This window comes from Microplitis mediator, chromosome 5, assembly GCF_029852145.1.
Source record: "Microplitis mediator isolate UGA2020A chromosome 5, iyMicMedi2.1, whole genome shotgun sequence".
NCBI classification, from domain to species: domain Eukaryota; kingdom Metazoa; phylum Arthropoda; class Insecta; order Hymenoptera; family Braconidae; genus Microplitis; species Microplitis mediator.
The window spans coordinates 25291023-25314612 of NC_079973.1; the positions used below are offsets into that span (position 1 = coordinate 25291023).

Here is a 23590-nt window from a genome sequence, read left to right on the forward strand (position 1 = left end):
ACTAACTTGTAGAATTTTTCTTTCCATTTAATTGTATAATCATATTTGTTGTCACATATAAATATAATTAATAATGATATACAAAATATATAGACATTAAACCCAAAATCATAAATATCCAGTTTCTGATTTATTTTTTTTTTTTTATTATCCACTTATTCAATAAAAATCGTATTCTTGTTTTATTAATCTTCGCAGGTGACACGACAATTCAAACTAAAGAAATAAAAAAATTCGTGTCATCCGGAAGAGTTGAGTCAAGAATAAATCTTACAGTTACAAACTATTGTCTAGACTTAATTGCGTAGTATTAAGACGTAAAACTTAAAAGGCAAAGAATTAAATCATGATAAAAAAACTTATTCAAATTATATGACTATGTGCAATCTCCTCTGTAAGTAGATCCGCCGAGGCCGCGATTGAGGGCTCGGAGTAGCGGGTACTTTCCGCAGCCGCAGTTACCATCGAAGTCGTCGAGGTCCAACGCCCAAACCATGCCGCCAGCGAGATCCAGTTCGCGTATGAACGAAGCTTTTGCAATTACATTTGACACGTCGTCGTAGCTGACCCACTGATCCCCACGTACTGCGTACGGCCCGATACGTTTCGCTGGATCTTTTACTATTTTCCATCCGTTCTTAACTTTTTCGCAAACCTGAAACAGTTAAATGGAACATTTTCAGAAGAATGCGCTTAATATTTTCAAAATCTTAACCAAGGTCCATGTAAATTGGCTGGATAATACTCGCGTGCAAGTTGATGCAAATCAACTGCCATCTGAATTAATTTGACAGAAAAACTTGCCGTCAATTTTACACAGTAGAAAACGAATCGTCAAAGTGTAAAAAAAACGTGTGTTAAAAATCTGAGTGTTGAATTTTTAACACTTTTGTGTGTCAATTTAACACACGGTATTTATCTTGTTTGAATTGTCGCAATCGATTGATTTTTTAACACACAAAAATGTCATTTTATTCGAAAGTAACACTTTTAATATGTTACTATGAAATCAACACACAAAATATGTTAAAAATAATGTCGAGTATCACAAAAGAATTCTTGGAAAATTTTTATTTTTAACGTATACGTGTGTAACTTTTTTTAACACTCGAAACATGTTAAAGTAACATATGAATAAGTGTAAAACGTTCGTTTTACACACGGTATGTGTTGATTTTGACGAATCCTTTTTCACTGTGTAAGCGAAACTTTAAATCAACTTGACGTCATTATCTGACAGCAACATTTAGAGTCAAATTGAATTCAAGTAACAGACAATCTACTGTTAACTTAACCGCAACTTTTGCTGTTAAGTTGACTTCAGATTCCGGCCGTAGCTTGAAGTTAACTTGCGGTTATGGTGGCTATCAAGGTATAAATATATGGGATTCCCTCAAAGAATTATTGCCAATTTCTACTTTAACGACCGGGACGCTGCTTTCGCTTGACGGAAACTAAGACTCAGATATTAACTAACTCTAAATTTTATGAATTTTGATTAAAAATTAAGAATTTTGTTGATCTTTTGCCTGCAAAGTTTCATTGTAAAGTCATCGAAAGTAAATTTTTTTTGCATTGATTAAACTGATGGAGAAGAATCTTCAATGACCGGGTCAGTGACGGGCATAAAATAATTAGACTGATAAATATTACTAGAACATACCTCATAGAAAGCTAAGAACCCAGGGCTCCTGGTGTAGGTACCAGCCTGTCCAGGTTTTGGCGCAGGTGCCTGTAAACCCGAGTCATAGGTACTCGATAGTGTGAAACTCTGCCCGTAGAGAGGAATTCCCATGACTAGTTTCGAAGGAGAAGCTCCTTTTTCAATCCAGTAACGCATTGAGAAGTTGCCATTGAAGTAATCAAACTCATCACCCGGGTAGTAGTACAGCGGAGCGACGTGTCCTGTTTTCTGCTCCCAGTGCCCGTGGAAGTCGTAAGCCATGACCGCGATCCAGTCCAAGTATTTGGCGAGCGCCGGTACATCATAGCCATGGTCGATAACGCGTTTACTCGGTGACACAGCCGCAGAGAGCAACCAACCACGTGGTCTAAACTCGCTGCTCAATTCCTTGAGCAACGATGCGAATGCTTTTTTGTCGGATGCCGGTCCGAGTTCGCATTTTACTTGCCAGCAGACCGGGTACTCCCAGTCCAAATCTAGCCCATCGAACTGGTATTTGTCAATAAACTGGATCGTGTGCTTGACAAATCTGGCTCTCGCAGTTGGATTATTGACTAAACGACTGTATTTATCACCCGCGGAGTCGTTCCATCCGCCCAACGCAACCAGAACTTTAATCCCCTGGGCTTTGTAAGCCGTAACTCTTTCGTAAAAGTTGTTATCAACGTCTGCCCACGAGTCGTGCATTTTAATTGTCAGCAGATTGGGGTCTAGGACCGTGAAACCGTAAATAATGTGTGTACACAAGTTGCCATTTATATTTTCCGGTAGATATTTTCCTTTGCCCGGACGGTACCACGCCCAGTTCGTAAAGTAGCAGATAACTTTTTTGTTACCACGATTTACTTGTTCCATTTCGTGAATTTGGCTCGGCAGTCCTACTGGAGAATCTGGTATCGCGTTACTCTAATCAGAAAAATCGATAAAATTAATTCCTCATTAAATAATTAAGCAATCAATCAATGGAAGGTGGGAAAAATTCAAATTACCTCTTCAATTTTTTCCGACTTCTTTTTACACTGACTATTCTCTGGCCAATCACAGTGATCTGCGTTCCAATGTAAGCCACTTGGACAACTCAACACAGACAGTTGTCCAAAGTTACACAACACGTACTTGGAACAATCTTCGGCGTGAGGAACGAATTGCTTGTCCTCGCATTCGCCGATCGGAATCATTGGGGGAGGCTGAGGTCCAGCGATTACTTCCACTGAGTCATCGGGTTCTACTGGCATCGGCTTGCGGGTCGTCGATACGGTTGTTTGGTCCCAAGATGTCGTCTGTTCCCAAGACGTCGTATGATCCATTGCCTTGGTTGTACTTATTGGCGGTATTTCAGGAACTTTAGACCCTATTTAAAATTCAAAGTTATCATTTTCGTTTAAAAATATCACAGAAGATAAAATACCTGTCACACTGCAAGTAGGACCAGCTGGATAATTTCTCAGCACACGATTCATTGTTCTCAATAGCGGACTTGGCTCACAGCCGCACCTGTTTTCAAAGTCATCCAAATCTAGTGCCCATATCATACCACCGGCGAGTCCAAGCGATTTTATGAATTCAGCTTTTAGTTTTATTTGCTCTGCGTCGTCAAAACTGACCCACTGGTCACCTTTGTAAGCATACGGGCCGATGCGTCGCTCAGGGTCTTGTACGACCGTCCAGCCTCTCTTCAATGTTCGCTCACAGATCTAAAAAAATAAAATAAATGGATCTGCTGCTGGGAAAGAAGAAGCAAAATGAAAATTACTTCATAGTAAGCCAAGAATCCGCGAGCTCGAGTCGCGTCGCCGGCTTCACCGCCTCCGTATGTAGGAGCATTCAAATCATGCTGATTTCTCTCAGCGAGACTGAAAGACTGTCCGTAGAGCGGGGCGCCCATCACCAGCTTCTTTGGCGGCGCTCCCTGTTCAATCCAGTAGCGAATCGAGAAGTTGGCGTTGAAAGTCATCTCCCAGTCATCCGGACGAACATACAGCGGAGCCACGTGCCCAGTTTTCTTGTCCCACTGCCCGTGGAAGTCGTAAGTCATCACCGAGATCCAGTCCAAGTACTTAGCAAGTGCGGGTACGTCATATCCGTGATTTATCACGCGCCTGCTTGGTGATACTGCTGATGACAACAGTAATCCTTTTGGTTTAAATGACTCGCTCAACTCCTTTACTAACATCGTAAATCCTTCTTTGTCCGACGCTGGACCTTTCTCGCAATCGACCTGTAAAATATCGAGCTTCAGTCACCGGTTACTTCATGATTGGCCCGCTGCTGGCCAATCACAAGGCAGCTAATAGCGGGGTTATGTAAAAAACCCGAAGCATTAATCAGATTCAGAGCTTTCGTATCGAAAGTCAAAATTCATAAAAAAAATTAACTGCGGTAAGTTTATTTAGTTAATTACTAGCTGATTATAATTATCGGTGTACCTGCCAGCAAACTGGATACTCCCAATCTAAATCAAGACCATCAAAGCCATACTTTTCAACGAATTGAGTGACATGGGTAACAAATCTTGCTATTGCAGACACCGAATTAACTAAGCGGCTGTATTTGTCCCCTGCTGAATCATTCCAGCCTCCAATAGCTATCAGGACTTTTATTCCTTTGGCTTTTAGAGCAACGACCCGTTCATAAAATTCTACAAATATATTTATTTTTAATAAATTCTCATATCAACTTAGCAAATAAAAGTGAATTAACAACTAACTGTTATCAATATCCGCCCAAGAGTCATGCGGCTTAATAGTCAATGTCGTGCCGTCCAATACCGCGAATCCATAGATAACGTGGGTACACAAATCACTGTCGATATTTTCCGGTAAAAATTTACCGCCTTCTTGACGGTACCATGCCCAATTTGTGAAATAACATACGACTTTGTACTCATCTTCAGTTTTCACACCAGTGGTAACTTTATCATCCATAGAATGAGGAGACATGGACATGGACACCGCAGGTTTAATAGGATTTTTCCAATCTAAGTCTTGACCAACTGCCGGAGGTTTTATCGCTAAAATAACAAATAATAATAATTAGCCTGCAGTTGACTCAAGAAGAAAAAATTATCAACAAGCTTACGGCGGTCATGTTTATTTGGCGGATCCGAGAGAACTAATTGCAGAGTTTGCATAAGAGGATGCCGGCCTTCGCCGCACCTGTTACGGAAATCATCAAGATCCAGAGCCCAAACCATCCCGCCGCCTAGATTCATGTCTCTAACGAACTGGGCTTTCTGCCGAATCATATCCGAGTCATCGAAACTGACCCACTGGTTGCCCTTGTAAGCGTAGGGACCCATGCGCCGCTCTGGGTCTTGGAAGACCTTCCATCCGTGGTTGCGAATTCTATCGCAGATTTCGTAGTAAGCTAAGAACCCAGCGGCTTTAGTGAATTCGCCAGCTAACCCCGCACTCGCTGGCGCATTTAATCCTGTCCCAGCACTTGGGTCGTGGATAGTAAATGCTTGTCCGTATAGTGGCATTCCTAATCAACAAAAATTACAATTATAACAGCAATAGTACAGGAATTCTGGTAAATTTATATCAACAATTACCCATGACGATGTTTCTTGGTGACGCTCCTTTAGTAATCCAGTAATTAATCGTATAATTGGCATTGAAGAAGTAAACTTCGTCTTTTTCGTGATAATAAAGTGGAGCGACATGGCCGGTTTTTTTGTCCCACTGTCCGTGGTAATCGTAAGCCATAACCGCGATCCAGTCTAGATATTTGTTCAAAGCGGGGACATCGTAGCCTTTGTCGATGACAGTTTTACTTGGAGATACGGCAGCAGAGAGCAATAAGCCGCGGGGTTTAAACTCGGCGCTCAGCTCGCGTAATAAAGACGCGAAGCCTTCTTTGTCCGACTGCGGGCCTTTACGGCAGTCCACTTGCCAGCACACCGGGTACTCCCAGTCGAGATCTAGTCCATCGAAATTGTATTTCTCAATGAATTTAATCGTATGCTCGATAAATTTCCGTCTTGACGACGGAGAATTGACTAGCCGACTGTACTTGTCCCCGGCCGAATCGTTCCAACCGCCGAGAGCCAAAGACACTTTGACGCCGCGTTTTTTGTACGCTACCACCCGTTCATAGAAACCTGAAATAATTTTAATTAATTATAGCTAATGACTTAAGATAATGATTGGAGATCGAGTGGATTAAGAAGCTTACGGTTGTCATAATCAGCCCATGAATCATGGGCACGAATAGTCAGTTCAGAATAATCTAGTACTGCGAATCCGTAAATTATATGAGTACATAATGTATGATCGATATGTTCTGGTAAATATTTTCCAATTCCACGTCGGTACCATGCCCAATTAGTGAAGTAACAGACGACTTTGAAGTATCCAGAAAGCGAAGATACTTTTGTTGGATCAATTTCCGCTGATGGAAGAGGTTTTGGTGATGAAGTTGTTACTGCCCATGGATTTTGTGTTGTCGTTGTTGTTGTTGTCGTTGTTGAAGAAGGTATCCACCAATTCTGAGTTGTTGTTGTTGAAGAAGAAGAAGAAGAAGGTGTCCACCAATTCTGAGTTGTGGTTGTCGGTTTTTTCGTCGGCTTCATTGTAGGCTTGGAAGTTGTCACAACAGGATGCTCAGTCACAGCAGAATCTTCAGTCACAGAATCTTCAGTCATCGGGGATTCGTCATTACAATTAGCGCGATGGGGCCAGTCACACAAGTGGGCTTCTTTGTTGAAATGCAGACCTGGAGCACATGAAAATTTCTGATGCCGGCCCCAGAGACACGCGTGGTAGCTCTGACAGTCTCCAGGAACGCTGCTGATACTTCCTGGAGTACATGGTTCCTAAAAAACATTTAAGTAAAATAAAATTGAAGGTCACTGTCTGAATTTTCTTTTCATTAATCAAAGATCTGTACCTCATTATTGTTATTGTTATTGTTATTAGAACCAGAGTTGTCTTTGTCTTTCATCATTAGAGCCGCGTTCTTTTTCGGTCTGTCCTTGCACGGGTTCATGAACGCCCAGTCGCACATTTTTTTCTCGTCGTTCCAATTCAACCCAGGACCGCATTGCTGTTTTACAAGATGATCATTCACGCAGATCAAGAAGTGCGTACATGATTCCGAGTATGCGTAATATTGACCATGAGAGCAGGGCTTGCCAGGCATTGGGTTCATCGAAGTCGTTGGATTTGAAGTTGTTGTTGTTGTTGTTGTTGTTGTTATTGGACGCTTTGTAGTTGTGGTCGTAGTCGGTTTTTGTGTCCATGGTCTTTGAGGATTTTGATTCACTACAAACAATTAATTGTAAAAAAAAACAATTTTATTAAATAAAATTTTATAGTTCGCTACACAATACCTTTAGATATGTGACTGTAATCGTAATTATTATATATATTTTTATCGACTATCGTAAGAGAGTTGTAATTATTCTTTTCAAATGCTAAGCAAGAGTAAAAAAAAAGCAAAACTGTCAATTGAATAGCGAACATGACACTTTGAATTCTCTTTTCAACTTAAAAAGAAACACTCGATAAAATAAAATACTGAGTGACAATAAAAGTTAAGAAAATACCGTTTATATTTTAACGTTCGCTCAATAGTACTTGCGACTTCGCGCGACATTTCTTAAGTGAGACGTTTAAAAAACTGAAGACTAAGAAGAAAAGTCTGGCATTATGTTTACTTGAATTGACTCGTGACAATTGAGCTAAAGAACAGGTTTTTACAGTTACAATATATATTAAATGTTGCATGCATATATTTTTTTAAATTCCAGGTTCTTATTCAAAGAATTATTTAATATATTAAAAGTCGCTTAGTAATTCCGGATTTTATTTAAATTAATTCGTTTCATAATCGAAGAATTAATTTCTGTCAACTTGCTCGCTTCTTCATTCTCATAAATAAATAATTAAATGAATTAATTGATGCTAAGAAATTTACCCAACACTTTTAATTACGAGGATAAATACGCAGTAAAAAAATGATACCTCCTTGTTGACATCTGGCAGTGGCAGGCCAATCGCAGCGGCTGCGAGTGCTGTCCCAGTGCAGTCCTGGTGTGCAACTCTGGCGTCTGAATTCGCCGAGGACACATCTGTAGTACTGCCGACAATTCGCTGGGTCCGGAGCGTATTCTCCAAAGTTACATGAGCCTCCAGAGGTTGTGGATCCTGCGGAAGTTTCAGTGGTTGTGGGTTTTTTTGTTGTCCATTCAGTCCACTCTGGTGCTCTGTAAATTATTAATTAGATAATTAATTGATTAGTCAAAGGAAATTTCTGGTTGATAGAACAGAAAATAATTTACTTGATGGTCGTGGAAGTTGTGGTAGTGGTAGTAGAGGGATACCAAGTGCTCCAAGTCCAGGATGGCCATGAAGTAGTAGAACTACTGGGTTTCTTTGTTGGTTTTTCAGTCCACGTGGGCCAAGTTGTAGGTTTGGATGTCGAGCTCGAAGTAACTGGTCGTGTAGGTCGCGGTACGCCGTCATTCGCGTCGCTGTGAGTCGTCAGCGTGGGCGGCTGAGGAGTCACTGGCTCGGAGGGTCTCTGACAGTTTTCACCGAGCGGTGTCGGATCCAGAAGACGTCCTGTATAATAATTTACGTCATAACAGCAGTAATAATACGTAACAGGCAATTATATTTTAAATTACCTAGAGCACGATTCAAACTACGTAACAGAGGAAAAGGTTCAACGCAACATCTGTTGGTAAAATCATCGAGATCAACAGTCCAAGCCATGGCGCCGCCAAAACCGTTCTGTTTTATCCATGCGCCTTTTTCAGCGACGCCTTTTGCGTCATCGTAAGCCACGAATTGATCCTTGTGGTAAGCGCTGGGTCCTGGGCCGGTTTTCCACCCGCGTTTTTTTATTCTCTCGCAAATTTCGTAGTAAGCGAGCATTCCTGGTTGCCCAGTGAACTCGCCGGGTGTACCAGGACCCGTGGCTGGATCTCCTAGACGAGAATGTTCCGGGGTCGCGAGTCGATATGCTTGTCCGTAAAATGGAATTCCGATGATCAGCTTAGACTTCTGCGCGCCTCGATCCACTAGATAATTAACTGTCCAGTTCTGTAGGAATAAAATAAATTAATTAATCGCGTGAAGAAGATTATTGCGATAAATCGATAGATTGATTGAACTTACGACGTTGTAATGAGGATATTTATCGTCAGGCCGAGCGTAAAGTGGAGCCAGATGACCAGTTTGCGATTCCCAGGCGCCGTGGTAGTCGTAAGTCATTACAGAAATAAAGTCCACGGCCTCTGAAATCTCGCGGACGTCATAAGCTCTGTCTATGACTTCTTTGTAACCAGACAAAGTCACTGCCAATGTCAAGGGAGGCGTCGTTTGGTCAAAAGCGCGGCTCAGTTCTTTGATGAGTTTCGTGAAGTTCGGGCGATCTGAGTCCGGGCCTTTTTTGCAGTCGCTCTGCCAACATTTTGGGTAATTCCATTCGAAGGACAATCCGTCGAAATTGTTGGCATGCAAGAAATTTATTGTCGTTTCAATGAATTTTTTGCGCGAGCTCTCGTTGCTTATCAAGCGCGAGTACTTGTCCCCAGCACTGTCTGTCCACCCACCGATTGCTAGTAAAACTCTTGAATCCTTCATTGAAGTAATGCGTTCATAAAGACCTAGAATAAATTACAAAATTTGTTATTTTGTTCTCATTAATAAGTTAATTAATGAACTTGATTAATAAATAAATTTACCATGATCAATATCCGCCCAGGGATCAAACGGCTGCAGTGTCAACGTGTCAGGGTTCAAACCAGCAAATGCATAAATGACGTCAGTACACAACCGAGTGTCCAAATGTTCTGGCACAAATTTACCTTCACCTTTTCTGTACAGTGCCCAAGATGTGATGTAGCAAACAACCCGCGATCCAGCGCCTCTGTGTAAGCGCAAGTATTGGCTCCGCTGTTTTTCACGCAGTGCCGCTAAATAATCAATTTCCTTCGTGTATCTTTCCAAGTTACCGGGCCGACAAACTTCTGGGTCCGCATCAACGCAACGTCTTTCCGTGGAGCTATAAAACTGGTGAACGTTACATTGTCCGCGATAAAGTTTTCCCTGGTCGCAAACTAAAAATCCCGCGCAGTTGTCGGGGTCGCTGTGAGTATCTTCCACCTCGCAGTGGTCAATGGGAGTGTCGTAGATACCGAGAGCTCTGGCGGTGACTGTTAGTATCGGCCAGGGATCCCCACATATTCCTACGAAGTCATCGAAATCTAGGGAAGTCAATGAAACACCGCCGAGATTTGTGGATTTAATGTAAGCAATTTTTATTTTTATTGAAATGGGGTCGTCGTACGCGATCCATTGGTCGCCAAGTTTAATATAAGGGCCTTCTTTGTCGCGGCCATGATGCCAAAGGTCCTCTAACTTTGTGCAGATTTCGTAGTAAGCCAAGATCCCGCGTTGCTTTGTATGAGAACCTTCAAGTCCTGGACCCAGAGTCGGGGTTCCGATTTCAGTCGAGTTCTCGTACTTCAACGTATAACTTTTCCCAAACAGAGGCAAGTCGATGACTATTTTCTGCGGGTTCACGTCAGCGTCCAGCCACTTCTGTGCGAAAGACGACAAAGCTTCCAAAGTAGCGGAATGAGATATTTTCTGATAACTCAGGTGCCATGACCTCAGCAATATGAAGTCAGAGATCTCCGCTAATTCAGGATCTACAAAATCATTTGGCCGCAGGACCACCGCTAGCGTGTATCCTCGCGAGGATAGAGAAGTGTACAGCGATCTAAGTAGCGCTTTCAACTGATGACTTGAAGCTGATTTCCATTCGATTTGCAACCCGTCAAATTTGTGATCCTCGAGGAATTTTATCGTCGACTGTATGAACTGCTGACTACACCGGTAGCAGTTTATCAATTCTCTGTATGTTTTTGTGTGATTTGATGACGTTATCGACGTCAGGATTTGCAGTAAAGGATTTTTCTTACGCAATCCCACCACTGATTTGTAGCCACCTGTCAGCAAAATTTTTTTTTACTACATAGTATTAAAAAAATTATTTTAATTACTATTCATAATTTACCTTTTACTACATTGTATTCTGGGTCACGTGGTTTTATTATAAATTGATGGGAATCTATAACAAGAATTTAAAAAAATCTCTATCGTAAGACAATTTAATGAATTTCTTGTAAAAAAAATTTTTTGCAGTGATATTTAAAAAAAAATTCTATGTAATTATTAATGATTTAATTTAAGATATTTTTCCATGCAATTATTAAAATTGATGGACAGCAAAACAATTTGATGGATAAAAAAAATGTTAATAACAAATAATTTTACCTATAGTAGCAGCATTGTAAATTAAATGAGTACAATGTCTAGCAGGTATTCCCTTTGGAAGTAACGAGAACGGATCGTCACGATACACAGCGTCAGCATTATAATAACAAACGACTTTAGGCGGACCTTGATTACGTCTAATAATTGGTGGCGAGAGCTGCTCAAGCCATATAGACTCGTGTTGCACGATGTTGCTTTTCAAGGGGGGTGGCGGTCGCTTCTCCACAGCATCTCGTTGAATCGTTCCTCGAGTTAATCTACGCAAAACAATTTATTTCAATTACCTAGTAAGTAAAGAGCCGTTCAAGCAAATAACAATAATAATAAACGCAGGGGAAATAAATACTTACATCTCGGCGGTGCTTTCAAGGCTGTCGAAGAAAGCCGCGGATTCGTAGGCATCAACGAGAGCATCTCGCGATGATGTCTCGACTGCGTCTCGGAGCGGCAAACTTGTGGATCCGAATTCGAGATCAGGATAAACATTGGACTTGTAATTGTTGTTGGATGACCCCAAGGCTGGGGGCAGACCTTCGACAGAAGTTCTCTGGAAAGTCGGGGCTTCAGAGGGTGGAATGTGTTTCTGCACCGGCGGCAGAAATCGGTGATCTTGCAGGTGATAGGATGAGACTAAGGTCAAGGTCGTCAGACTCAAGGCCAATGTTGGCCAGCCCATGGCTCGGGACCTAATGAAATTCATTAATTAGCATAGTCGATCTATTTTTAATTTTCTTGAAGATGTTTTGAAAATACAGAGAATGAGTGAGTCGTTAAAGTTTATCTGCAAGTATCCGAAAACTACTGGTACGGCTGTCGAATGAATCCCAGCGTCTTATGACTGTGCGAATGACTTTTATCTCGTTTTTTTTGTTTGCTTATTTTACTCTCGTGTTTATTGTTTTTTACATGCATCGGACAGCTTTTTCTCTTATAGTAAAGTGGAATCACGCACGATAAAATAACACGAACTGGAAAATACTAAACTAAAAATTTATATATACAAACTGAACCGACAAGTTGTCAAGCTAAGATACTCAAGAAAGAGCAATAACAATTTTAATCTTAAGATTTTTTTTTTATTTTATTTAACTGCAGACACAACGAAGTGATAAACTTTTTTTTTAGTTGCTGAAAATTTTTAAATTTAAATTCAAGGTTAATTGTTCTCAATATTTTGATAGCGATATTGAAAATTCATAAAAAAAAAAAATTTTAATTGTAATTTAATTCAGACGTCTAAGATTTTTCTTTCAAAAATTTATTCCTTAGAATTTGAATTTTATTTCGCCCTTTATTAATATTGATTAATACTATTGATGATTAATAAAATGATTAAATATCGCGGTGATTTTCTATTGAGTCATAATTTATCAGACCCGTTATCAATTTAAAAATAAATCACTTAGAGAATCGGAAGTAGATAACTTTGAAATTAATTCTTGATAAAAATTTAATAAAAATTTTTTTTTTACAAATATATGTTATCAATTTATAGTAAATATGACAAAGAAGTGGACAAATACCTGATATCTGATTAAAGAACACAAAGAAGACTGATTAATTCATGTCTCGCGCGCGAATTCAATAACTTGCCGACCCTGAGGATTTCAATCGCCCGCGAATATTAAATAAATATAATGATAATCATAATCGAATACTTAAATTTAAATAACATATTTATATTTATGTTTTCAATTAAAATAATTGGTTTAAAAAATAAAAATACCTTATGGCAAATGTCTTTTTGCAAGTTCTCAAGTTCACTTAACAGTCACGCATAAAAAATTTCAAATCACAGTCGAAAAAGTCACTGAACACTGATGTGCAGTAGCCAAAGAAATGCAATCGAGTGTCGGAGGTGCCGGCTCCGTTACTACGTGATTAAAGAGGGTCCGAGCAACCTTGCTTGGTAGGGCAAGTCGTGAATGTGATATTCCGTACGCGTATAAGGCCCATATATACTCCTCTCGAGTCCCCGTAGAGACGCACGCATGACGAGGATGCTCGATGCCGATGTCGACGGCAAAACCAAAGCCAAAGTTAAATCCAAAGCCAAAGCCTCGCCCTTGTATTTGGCTCACTATCGTACTGTATACTCAATAAAAAAGTATAATAAATAGCAATTGACTTATTGGACCTCGGATTTGATGATACGATGACTGAACCTTTCGGTCTTGTGATTCATTTATTTAAATAACACACACCTGAATTTTTAATGACTTTTACGGCGGTATTGTTGCGGTCGACTTACCACTAAATTCGCTAGAAATTTATCACTTTATTTTATTTATCACTATAGAGACATTTATTTTTTTTATTGACAAGTGCTGAGTAATTATGAGTCTATAAATATATGAGAGTTGATGACTTGTTGATGGAAAGATTTATATATGTATAATGAGTTCAAAATATTCGTCACCATAAATCGAAGGTCGGGTCATTGCCACTAAAAGTGTCTGTTAAAAATGATATTGTTGGATACTTTGTTATTTTTATTTTAAGAATGAGAATGGGTGATATTAATATTGGGATTAAACTTGAGAGGATTCGAGTGGAATCATTGGAGAACAAATACTTGGGTATTATGTAAATCTGTGACATAACTTTGAGAAATAATTATTTATTTATTTTTTTTTCTTTATGTTTCTATTTGTATGTTTATTTTATTAATCTAAATGGATTCTATTTTTCGTGATGGGTTTTTTGGTAGTTAGTGATAGGAAGAGTGAAATATTTATGAGGTACTCGGGGTAATTTCGCAAATAAATTTAGTAGTAGTAAAAAATTTTAAGAGCTTGTGTAATATTATTTTTAAAATACAATTGTGTGTTTAAAAAGTTTTTAAAAATAATGTCTTATAATTGTATAGATGTATTAGTCATAGATATAGAAAGGCTATTAGCTTAATAATCGCCGCTAATTTATCATAAGTACTGATAAAAAAATTTAAGTAAGCACTGAGAATATATTTTCGCTGATGTAAAAAGCACCAAAAATATTTCATTATTAAATCTCGGCTATTAATCATTTTTTGGTGGGAATGTTCAGGATAGAATACACATAAATTATGTATATATATAATAGAAAGGGGTAAAACGGGCCCCTGGAGAAAAAAATCCAGTAATTTATTTTCACGATTTCTACATCTTTTTACCAAATAATTATTTTATATTAATTTGGCTGTCAAAAAATATATTTTAAAAATTGGATAAAATAAACACTTAAAAAAAAAATGATAAAAAAATTTTTTTTTCTGGTAAAAAATTTAATTTCCTACACAAGTTAAAAAAAAAAAATTATGTTCAATTTTTCTTTAGGAAAGAATTTAAATTAAATTATGACTGAGAACAAAAAAGTTTTGACAGTTGTCAATTTCTTAATAAAAATTTTTAAGTGACTCATTTTACCCCTTTCTTGTTTTTTGAAAATTTTAGAAACTCCAATTTTCTATTTTTTATTTTATAAAAAATTTATGATATTAAAGTTAGCGGACGCCTGACAATTTTTGAAACTTTTGAAAAATAAATTAAAATGGTCATAAAATAAAAATAAAAAATTGCATGTTTAGAAAATTCAAAATTCAGTAGATGCATTTTTTTATATTTAATTATTTTAATTATTAAATTTTTTTATATGTAATTAAAAAATTGTCGTATGTCTGCAACATTTATACATAAAAATTTCCACAGATCCGTTGCGTACTGACCTAGTCCACCCCCGCCCCTCTTAAAAATATTTATGAAAAACATATTTTTTGGTAAACACATATTCTGCATGACTAGCAACTAGCCTGTGCGTAAACAAATCCCCAGCAAACAAAAATAAAAAAAATTTCAATCCAATGCGAATTAAATATTTATAGGATGTTTTATTATCACAGTTTCCTGTCAAGTATAAATACCAAACAGGGCCTTGATGTTATTCTTACAGTTTACAATTAGCATTGTTGAGCACGTTAATTATTTTACGATTAAAAACTTTACAGCCTTTATAATTATTCCAATGTCAATTATCAGAGTAATTAAAATTTAAAAATTAATATATTTGTCAACAATTTAAATTCAAATTTTTACGGCGCCTTTGGATACTCAAAAAAAATAATAACAGATTTAATTTATTAGATAGGAAATTAGTGTATCAAAACTCCGATAATATATTATTTACATTTGAAATAAAAAATTTAAAATTCTAGTGTTATGGTAATTTCAAAGGCTAGAATTATAAACCAAGGGTCAGTGGACAGTTATTATAATAAATAGATAACTGTATGCCTAAAATTTCCAAATAAAATCCAAATAGCGGCAATAAATGATTGATCGAGTTAATTAATTTAAAAGAAATTTTATTTTAAAAAATATCTCCAGATAATTCGATCAGTGTTTCTTACAAGTATATAAATGTTATGAATATTAAATCAGCAAATGATAAAAAAGGTTGACATGCAAACGGAATCGGGTTGATTGACTCGAGAAAAAGAGCTTGAGACCGTTGACGACTCCGACGAGGGTATCAGTCTAAAATCGTGTCGTCTAAGTTGGTTCAAGGTCTACTCAGGTCAAACTGAAAGGTTTTTTTCTTAAAATTCTTTATCATAATTCATTATATATAACAACGAGTTGACAATTTTTGTTTTATTTTATTTTATCAGTTTATAAGTTTATAAAATTTATCAAAACCATTCTGGGAGTTTGGGAGAAAAAACATCCGTAAATTGTTTACTTAAAAAATTATTAGTCACTGGAGATCTTGATCTGCTCTGCAGGAAATTAATATTCGGATGCTTTTCTTTCTGCATCGAATGCAAACTCCCAGTTAAACTAGTATAGTGACGTAGTGTCGGGTCCAAGGAACCGGATAGTTTGAGTTTGGGTATTTGAGATCAGGTTTTGGGACTAGTGATCTGCACACGGTCCATAAGTGTCAAATAAGACCAAATAACCCGCTGAGTTATGGTCTTGATAAAATATTTTTAAGACGTAGATTTTATTGCCCCGAAAAATATAAAATTTTAGTTAATTAATATCATAAATTCATTTTTTTGCCCCAAAGAGAATAAAAAAAGTCAATTAGTTCTATAAATTTATAGTAATAATAAAAATTTGTTAGATTTTTATGAATATTTTTAGACATGAGAATCTGCTCTATCGAAATTAAAACAACTGGAGCGTAATTTTGAAGAGTATGAGGGAGCGATCGTAAGTAAGATTTATCCGAGATGTCTTGAGCAGATTTTATAAAAGTTGGGAGTGCATTTGACATAATTCAATAATTACGTCAATAAAAGGGTATAAAATGGACGAGAGTTTGTGGAAAATCTCAAGTTGTCCGCGAGCGTTACTGCTAACAAGATCTCAAATTCGGATTGATAATTATTAACAGGTAATAATTTATAGAACCGGGAGTCAATAAAAAACTCAAATTGGGTCTCATAAAAAAATAATAAAATTTTGAATTTTTAATCATAACTTTTATCTAATTTATTCTATGACTTTTTTAATGTCCGCTTAAATCATTTCCCGCGCGGTTGATTATAAATAAAAATTTCATAGTAATAAAAATATAAATTTTGAAAATCTTAAATTCAAAAGCATGAAAATAATATTTGATTAGAAATTTGAATCGAATAATTTGAATATTCGGTTCAAATTTCGAATAATAAATTTTAAACTCACACGATAAATTATTAATTTTTTTGTGATCTAAATTGAGTTCTCCTCCTACACGAAATTACTGAATCTATAAATAATTTTTTATTAATTAATTAATTTTTTTTTGTTACAGAAAAAATGATTTGCGCAAGTAAATTAATAAAAAATATATTTATTGCTATTTTAATACTGACGATTATCGATTTCACTTACGGAACAATCGAAGACATTGATCGAGAAATGGTGGCCTCAAATTTTCCTTACGGGAGAGGAGTGGTAATTTATTTATTTTTTTTTTATTTTTTAATTACTGCACGGAAAAAAATAGGAGCTGCAACAGGACAAAATCCTGTTGCAGCTCCTATTTTTTTTTTCCGTGTAATTATTTACTAAAAAAAAAAATTCAATTACAGGACAGCGACCAGCTCCAATTAGCTAGATTACTATTATCATATCCACGAGGAATGTGCCACCCAAAACGTAACTCGGAGCTGATAAATTCACTACTGGGTCTTCCGAAAAATATGAACAATGCTGGTAAATAAATAGTCTACTTGCTACTCATTGCTGACAAGTCAACTTTGAAAACACCCAACGATTATTAAATATCATAAAAAATATTAACATAAGTAATTACTGTATCTACCTAATTAATAAATAAAATATTCAATAGTGAAGTTGCATGATTTCTAATTAAATTTTTTTTTAAAGTTGTTAAGAAAAATTGAGGGAAAACGTGATTTTGGTTCTCAGCTCCAACAGATGTAGTGACGTCATAATTAATTATAAGTCTTTTTTTCGCGCCAAAATTTTTTTTTTTTTTTTTATAATTAATCCATCCTAAAAAAGTTGGTGTTGTCACCGCTTAGTCGTCATGGCAACGGTTGCTATGGAGACTTGGCATGGCAACGGTTGTTATGGGGATAGTTGGTCATGTTAGCAGCTAATAGGGACAATAGGCATCCATGATAAATATTTTCAATAACATTTTCATAGAGAGAGAGTAGAAGATAGTTACCGAAATGTTACAAGAGGTAAAAAATAATGGGCGCGCAAAAGCCTTCAAGTTTAAAAAAAATGGAAATTTTGACTTGAAAAAAATAATTGAAACATATTTTTAAAAATTTGTTCTTTCATCTAAAGCAAAAGACCGAGTACCCGGTCACTGCATGTATTTTTAGATCTATATTCAGTAAAATTTAGTAAATATAGATATAGAAATATATGAGTGATTGAGTACTAGCTCCCTGATCGGGTACTGGGTCTCTTACAAAATAATTTATGATAAAAAATTCATGAAACTTCTCTATTGTAAAAAAAAAAATGATGTTGAAAAATGATATCAAATAAACAACAATATCAAGTACATTAAAGTAGTCATTTATTTTTCATTTTTATTTTATATAAGTATATAAATTCATGTATTTTTTTTTTTTTTTAATAATAATTCTGTACACGATACACACATATTACACATATAACTGCAACAGACGATACTTTTATCAAAAGTATCTTACAATAATATTATTTTATAAATTTATTTATTTATTTATTAATTAATAGGTTAATTAGCTAAGTATATTTACATTGTTTTATTTAATTTATGTTCAACTGTTCACTGTATCGATATATTTTTCCCTAGTCATAAAAAAATAATCGAAATCAGTATAAAATAAAGTACGCGGTAAAATTGAGACGTCAATAAATTCATTGTTCTGTCAATTTCGTTTTTTTTTTTTAATGTAAAATAACGCGGTCATTGATAATTAATATTGATATTGATATTAATATTAATATATCTTATTGACGCGCTTTATTCCATTGAAATTGGAATGTCGATGCCCTATTGGAGAGGATCTAAACAATTATTAAAATTTAATTAGTATTAGTGTTGATATACATGATTAATAATTAAAGATAAATGAAAAGTGATTTATTTATGTGGATACTAATTAATAAAAGTATGAGAAATAATTACCAGAACTTGAGATGAAACCCGACGGGCGCAGCTCCGCGTCCACTTTCCATTTGCCCCATGTGGAAGCCAGTGGATGAATTTATTTCCGCCTCGTCGTTGTCGCCGAGTTGTTTGTACTCTTTGCCGCCACTTGGAGGTTTGGGGGAGGCGTTGGTGGTCACTCTGACGCCGAGCTCGGACTTGGCGGGCCAGGTTGGAAACATCGCGGGGTCTATTGGCAATGGAGTCTCAGTAAAGTACGGATGCTGCAGCGAGTCTTCGGCAGTGATGCGTTGCGCCGGGTCGTAGGTCAACATTTTATTCAATAATTCAATTCCGTTGTCGGATAATTTTAGACTAAATCGCTGCCGCAAATTGTTCACTGGGTACGATTGAGTGAAAGGAATTTTTGATACCACTGGTAGCTTTGAGTAGCCGGGCCAAATGCGATCGTTTGGTGATCCTAGTTCTTTGAATATTTTTTGCAGCTGATCGATCTCCGATTTCCCGGGAAATAGAGCTTCCATGCGTATCAATTCGGCGAATATGCAGCCGACGGACCACAAATCGATCGGCGTGCTGTATTCTTTGCCGTTAAGTAACAATTCTGGTGCGCGGTACCATAAAGTCACGACTACTGGCGTGTATTGACGTAAAGGTGATCCATATTCGCGCGCCAATCCAAAGTCTCCGACTTTTAAAATTCCCCGATGACTCAGTAGCAAATTAGAAGTTTTTAAATCGCGGTGGAGTATCCAATTGTCGTGTAAATGCGCCACCGCTTTCAATAATTGTTGCATCAGACACTTTACTTCGCTGGGTAAAAAATTTTGTTTCTTCTGCTTCATCGTCTCCATCAGGGACTTCAAGTCATGCTCCACATAGTCCATGACGATGAATATCTTGTCCATGTTGCTGCCGACAACGATCTCTCGGACGGTAACGATATTCGGGTGCTGCGCTTTCAGCAGCGTATTTATTTCCCTCAAACTAGTGATGGGAAATCCTTCCTTTTCCTTCTCCATTTTTAATCTCTTCAAGGCGACAATTTCCTCAGTACGTTTATCTCGCGCTCTATAAACGACACCGTAAGTTCCCTCTTCAATACGATTAAGACACTGGAATTCTTCGACACTGCGACAGCCTTGAATCGCAGGTAAGTATGGAGGTAATTCAGGCGCTTTTGCTTCTTTAACTTCTTCCTTTACCTCTTCAGGTTCTTTGGTGGTGCCGTTTGACTCAATATGACCCGGAGAGCCGCCGTCAGAGTGGTCAGACTTGGTGAGCCGTTCGACAGACAGCGGACTAGGATTGTTGTAGTAATCAGACCCGTCATTCGATTCATCATTGGAGCCCTTATTAGAGTCGTTTGAGTCGTCATCCTCGTCACTACTCGAGTCCGACGAATCCGACGTGTGTCTGTCCGAGGATTTATCTTGCCCACTATGACGATCTTCTGAGGATTGTCTGCCCGGGGATCTGCAATTAAATTTAAGAGAGTCATCAAATTTCAGTTGACCAAAGAAATAAATAAATTATTTATAGAAAAATAAAATTACTTTGGAGATTTAGACTGATCATCATCTGATTGCACAGGACTCAGACTCTCGTCAGTCAGCTCAACGACCTCATCATGATCAGGACTATGTGGACGTTTCTCTCCTCTCTTCAGCCTCCTCGCTTGCAATTCCATCCTAGAAACTTCTTTCCTCCTCACCATTTCTCGATCCGCTTCAAGTAATCTACAAAGTAACAAAAAAAACAATAAATAAAATAAATAAATAACATCAGTGTCCAAAATACCAAAGAAAAATCCGTACTTGAGATACCTCTCCTTGCGCATCTCCTGCTCGTTGATTTCCTTCATGTCCTTAGTCTGCAGCGGCAAGTCATTGATCTCCAAATCCTCCATATCATTGATCTGTATTCCCTCCATCATCGATTCGCGCATTTGTTTCTCGCGGTGCTCGCGCTCCCGTTCATTTTTTTCCCTATCCCGATCGCGTGCCCTGTCGTACTTGTTGTTCCGCTTGTGTCTTTTCTCTCTATTCGATCGCTCCTCCATCAGCTCGTTTTCGGTATACGAGGAATCGTCCATGCCCTGGACATGCCGCCTGTCGTCCATTCTTAGGTCGCGGCGGTCAACGGCACGGCCGTCATCCATCATCATCCTCATGTCGCTCCGTCTCTCCCGCGTGTCCTCCATTCTCATATCCCGACGATCTCGCGAGTCCCGCGAGTCCTCTAACCGCAACTCGCGCCTCGATTCAGATTTATAGTCACGTAAATCTCTTGAATCATCTCGTCGCTCACGTCGTTTGTCCAGTAATCTTGAAACCAAGTTCCTTTTTTATTCAGTATATTAGTAAAAAAATTGCACAAAAAAAAATTCATTAGTTTAGATAAAATAATAAGTTGTAATTAATAAATAATAAAATAATTAACAAGCATTATTTTATAAATTAAATTACTAGTTTGCGATAAATAGCAAGCGGGACTCGATGAGTGTAAATGTACCAGACATTAGACGATTTGTAAATTTTAAATAAGTAAATAAATTAATTAATTAAAATAATGAAATTTTAAAAAATGCGCACACTAATTTTTCATTGATCTAAATACGCATTTTTAAATTTTTATTCTACTTACATTTTATTTATTTATTCAAAAATTTAAAAAATTGCCGCCTGTGTTACATTCACACGCATGAGACCCGACCAATTTTTAATTTAATAATTTAAATCATATTTGGGAAGTCTACGGTTTCCGTGGCGCCGTCAAATGACCGCAAATTCTTGTAGAACTTGAAGGAATTAGACTTTTTTCAAATAGCTGTAACTTTTTAAAAAATGGACTAATTCAGACATTTTTTTTTTCAAAATTTTCATCTTCAACTGCAGTTTTCAGAAAAAAATACAAAAAAATGAAGATATTAAAATTCATGAAATTTTTCACTTTTTTAAAAAAAAATCACATTTTTCCCAAAATCGATTTTTCTCGAAAACTAAGCGAGATATCGAAAAATTTTATCCTTTAAAAAAGTCTTATTTTGTTGAGTTCTATATGAACTCGCGGTCATTTGGCGGCGCCATGGAAACTGTCGAATCCCCTCATACTTTTATAAATTTCGACAAAAAATAGGATAGAAGTAGCATTTGTGGCCACTGCTACATTTTTTTACATTTAAAATTTTATTTAAATCAATAAAAAAGTATTAAATAAAATTTCCACTTTAATAGTGGGGTAAAAGTATCTACAGACACATTTTTAAAATTAATTATGTCATTGCACCTTTTACTAAATATTTTATTAAACTTTTTCAAGTGTCCAAAGCTGGCCCGAAAACGGTACCTCTACCCTATAAAAAATAATTTGCATAAAAATAAAAGTAAAAGCATTTAATCAAAAAATAAATAATATGCTTGTATATTATAAATATTTATTTCTTTAATTTAAAAACAGACAAGAAAAAAGTTGTAAAAATAATTTACCTAGTGCGTAAGTCCTCCAGGACACGATCTCCAGTGTTTCTTTCTTTCCTCTCATATCTAGAAGACTCTCTTTCACTAGCAGCAGCACTGCGAGAGTGAGTGTCCAGTCTATCAGTTCGTTCTAATCTGTCGCGTTCCCTCTTGGAACCGCCGCCGCCGTCAGAGGCGGACTCCACACCATGTCTGCGGTGCCTGTGTTTATTTTCTCTGCGTCGATCCTCGCGGTCGTGGTGCCGCGACTTGCGATCTTTGTCATCGCGCCTATCGCGTCTCTCCCCATGCTTATCACGTCTTCTAGAGGAGTTTGATTTTCGCAAACGTAATGCTGCTTGTGGCGGTTTAATATCCAATGAGTCCGCAGTATCACCTCCTTCTTCCTCTGAGAAACTGTTATTAATTTTATTATTTGTACTAATTGTCTATCAATCAAAGAACATCAATTAATATACATACAGTATTATTCAACCCGAGTTTTAATTCATGACCAATGAATAATTAAGTTTTAAATAAATAAATAATAACCTTAAAATAGCTTACCTGAACTCGTCGATGTCTTTCATCGGACTTTTTTTTATCTCACCGTCCTCACTCTGATTGTCTATGTCCATTTTATATCCTAGGATTTATTGTTAACATTTATGCCCCTTCATTTGTATTTTTCTTATAATTACAAACGTTCTAGTAACGTTATTATCAAGTGTATATATTTTATATATAAATATGTGTTTTTATAATTTTATTTGTTGGTTACAGCACAGATTTGGGCGAACGCCGCTCATGTCAGTACCAGTGGCGCACTAGGTCTTTCTGTTCCATTTCCACCAGCTGCTTTGTTCCTTCTGCTGGGTGCCGTGATTTTGTCCGAATGACTGTAATATTACAGAAATAAAAATTGTAGATACTTTTTAATGTAGTACTACAGTGAGAAAGATTACATTGCGAATAGAATTCAAGCAATGAAAGTATTTGATTGAGAAGAACATACATAGAATAATTTTAGTTTAAATACCATATTATTAAATCTATATGACTGGTGAAAACGGTACAATAATAATACCAACTTTCAAAACGCGACACTATCTTATAATTGGAGATTTTTTACGTCAAACATATAGTAAATAAACAACGTATTACTTCCGTTACTTAAATTCGTAATTCAATTAGAAGTAGTTACGAATAAGAATTAATAGAAGTTTAGTAAATCAATTTGTAATTAAATATGATTTTTTGGCTAGACATAAAAGTTAGAGTATATTGAAAAGGTAACAATATGCAAAGCTAAATACACTTTAAACTATACTTATTGGGATGTTGCAACAATTTATGCTAATAATAGAATGAAGTAAGATATTTACAAGTCACATTTGTGGAGAGAATACTAGTTTACGCCCGGGCATGATTGAGCGATAATACAAAGATAATCTAGACTCTGTACACGTCAATCTTTACAATTGATACCGACTGCTGTAAATTGCGCTTTTATGTTGGTAAGTTAGATTTCGAATGATAACTCTATGAGA

The 23590-nt window shown here is 36.7% G+C and overlaps 2 protein-coding genes and 1 long non-coding RNA gene across 6 annotated transcripts; 1 reads left to right on the forward strand and 2 right to left on the reverse strand.

Moving 5' to 3' along the window:
• Positions 1–119: 119 nt before the first annotated feature.
• On the reverse strand, positions 120–12885 carry LOC130668952 (probable chitinase 10). Its single transcript, XM_057471528.1, has 21 exons — positions 12701–12885; positions 11325–11660; positions 10975–11231; positions 10715–10768; positions 9378–10646; positions 8809–9299; positions 8316–8733; positions 7968–8250; positions 7651–7892; positions 6575–6948; positions 6206–6500; positions 5861–6160; positions 5238–5786; positions 4763–5167; positions 4392–4694; positions 4111–4322; positions 3438–3902; positions 3093–3378; positions 2674–3035; positions 1664–2590; positions 120–655 (listed from the first exon to the last, which is right to left on the reverse strand). The coding sequence occupies exons 2-21, from the start codon at positions 11648–11650 to the stop codon at positions 377–379; spliced, it is 8097 nt and encodes a 2698-aa protein (XP_057327511.1). The 5' UTR covers positions 11651–11660; positions 12701–12885; the 3' UTR covers positions 120–376.
• Positions 12886–13294: 409 nt separating this feature from the next.
• Positions 13295–16353, forward strand: LOC130668954 (uncharacterized). Its single transcript, XR_008990089.1, has 2 exons — positions 13295–13553; positions 16101–16353. It is a non-coding gene; the product is annotated as an uncharacterized LOC130668954 (long non-coding RNA).
• A 1633-nt stretch (positions 16354–17986) lies between these two features.
• On the reverse strand, positions 17987–22859 carry LOC130668074 (cyclin-dependent kinase 11B-like). Of its 4 annotated transcripts, none has more exons than XM_057470135.1 (6): positions 22608–22859; positions 22071–22457; positions 20409–20909; positions 20139–20321; positions 18601–20058; positions 17987–18479 (listed from the first exon to the last, which is right to left on the reverse strand). In XM_057470135.1, coding segments are annotated over exons 1-6 (2601 nt in total). In that variant the 5' UTR covers positions 22679–22859; the 3' UTR covers positions 17987–18478. The 4 variants fall into 4 exon arrangements, with proteins under 4 accessions (XP_057326118.1, XP_057326117.1, XP_057326115.1 ...); XM_057470134.1 differs by having other exon boundaries at positions 20400–20909; XM_057470132.1 differs by having other exon boundaries at positions 20409–20924.
• Between the last annotated feature and the right edge of the window lie 731 nt (positions 22860–23590).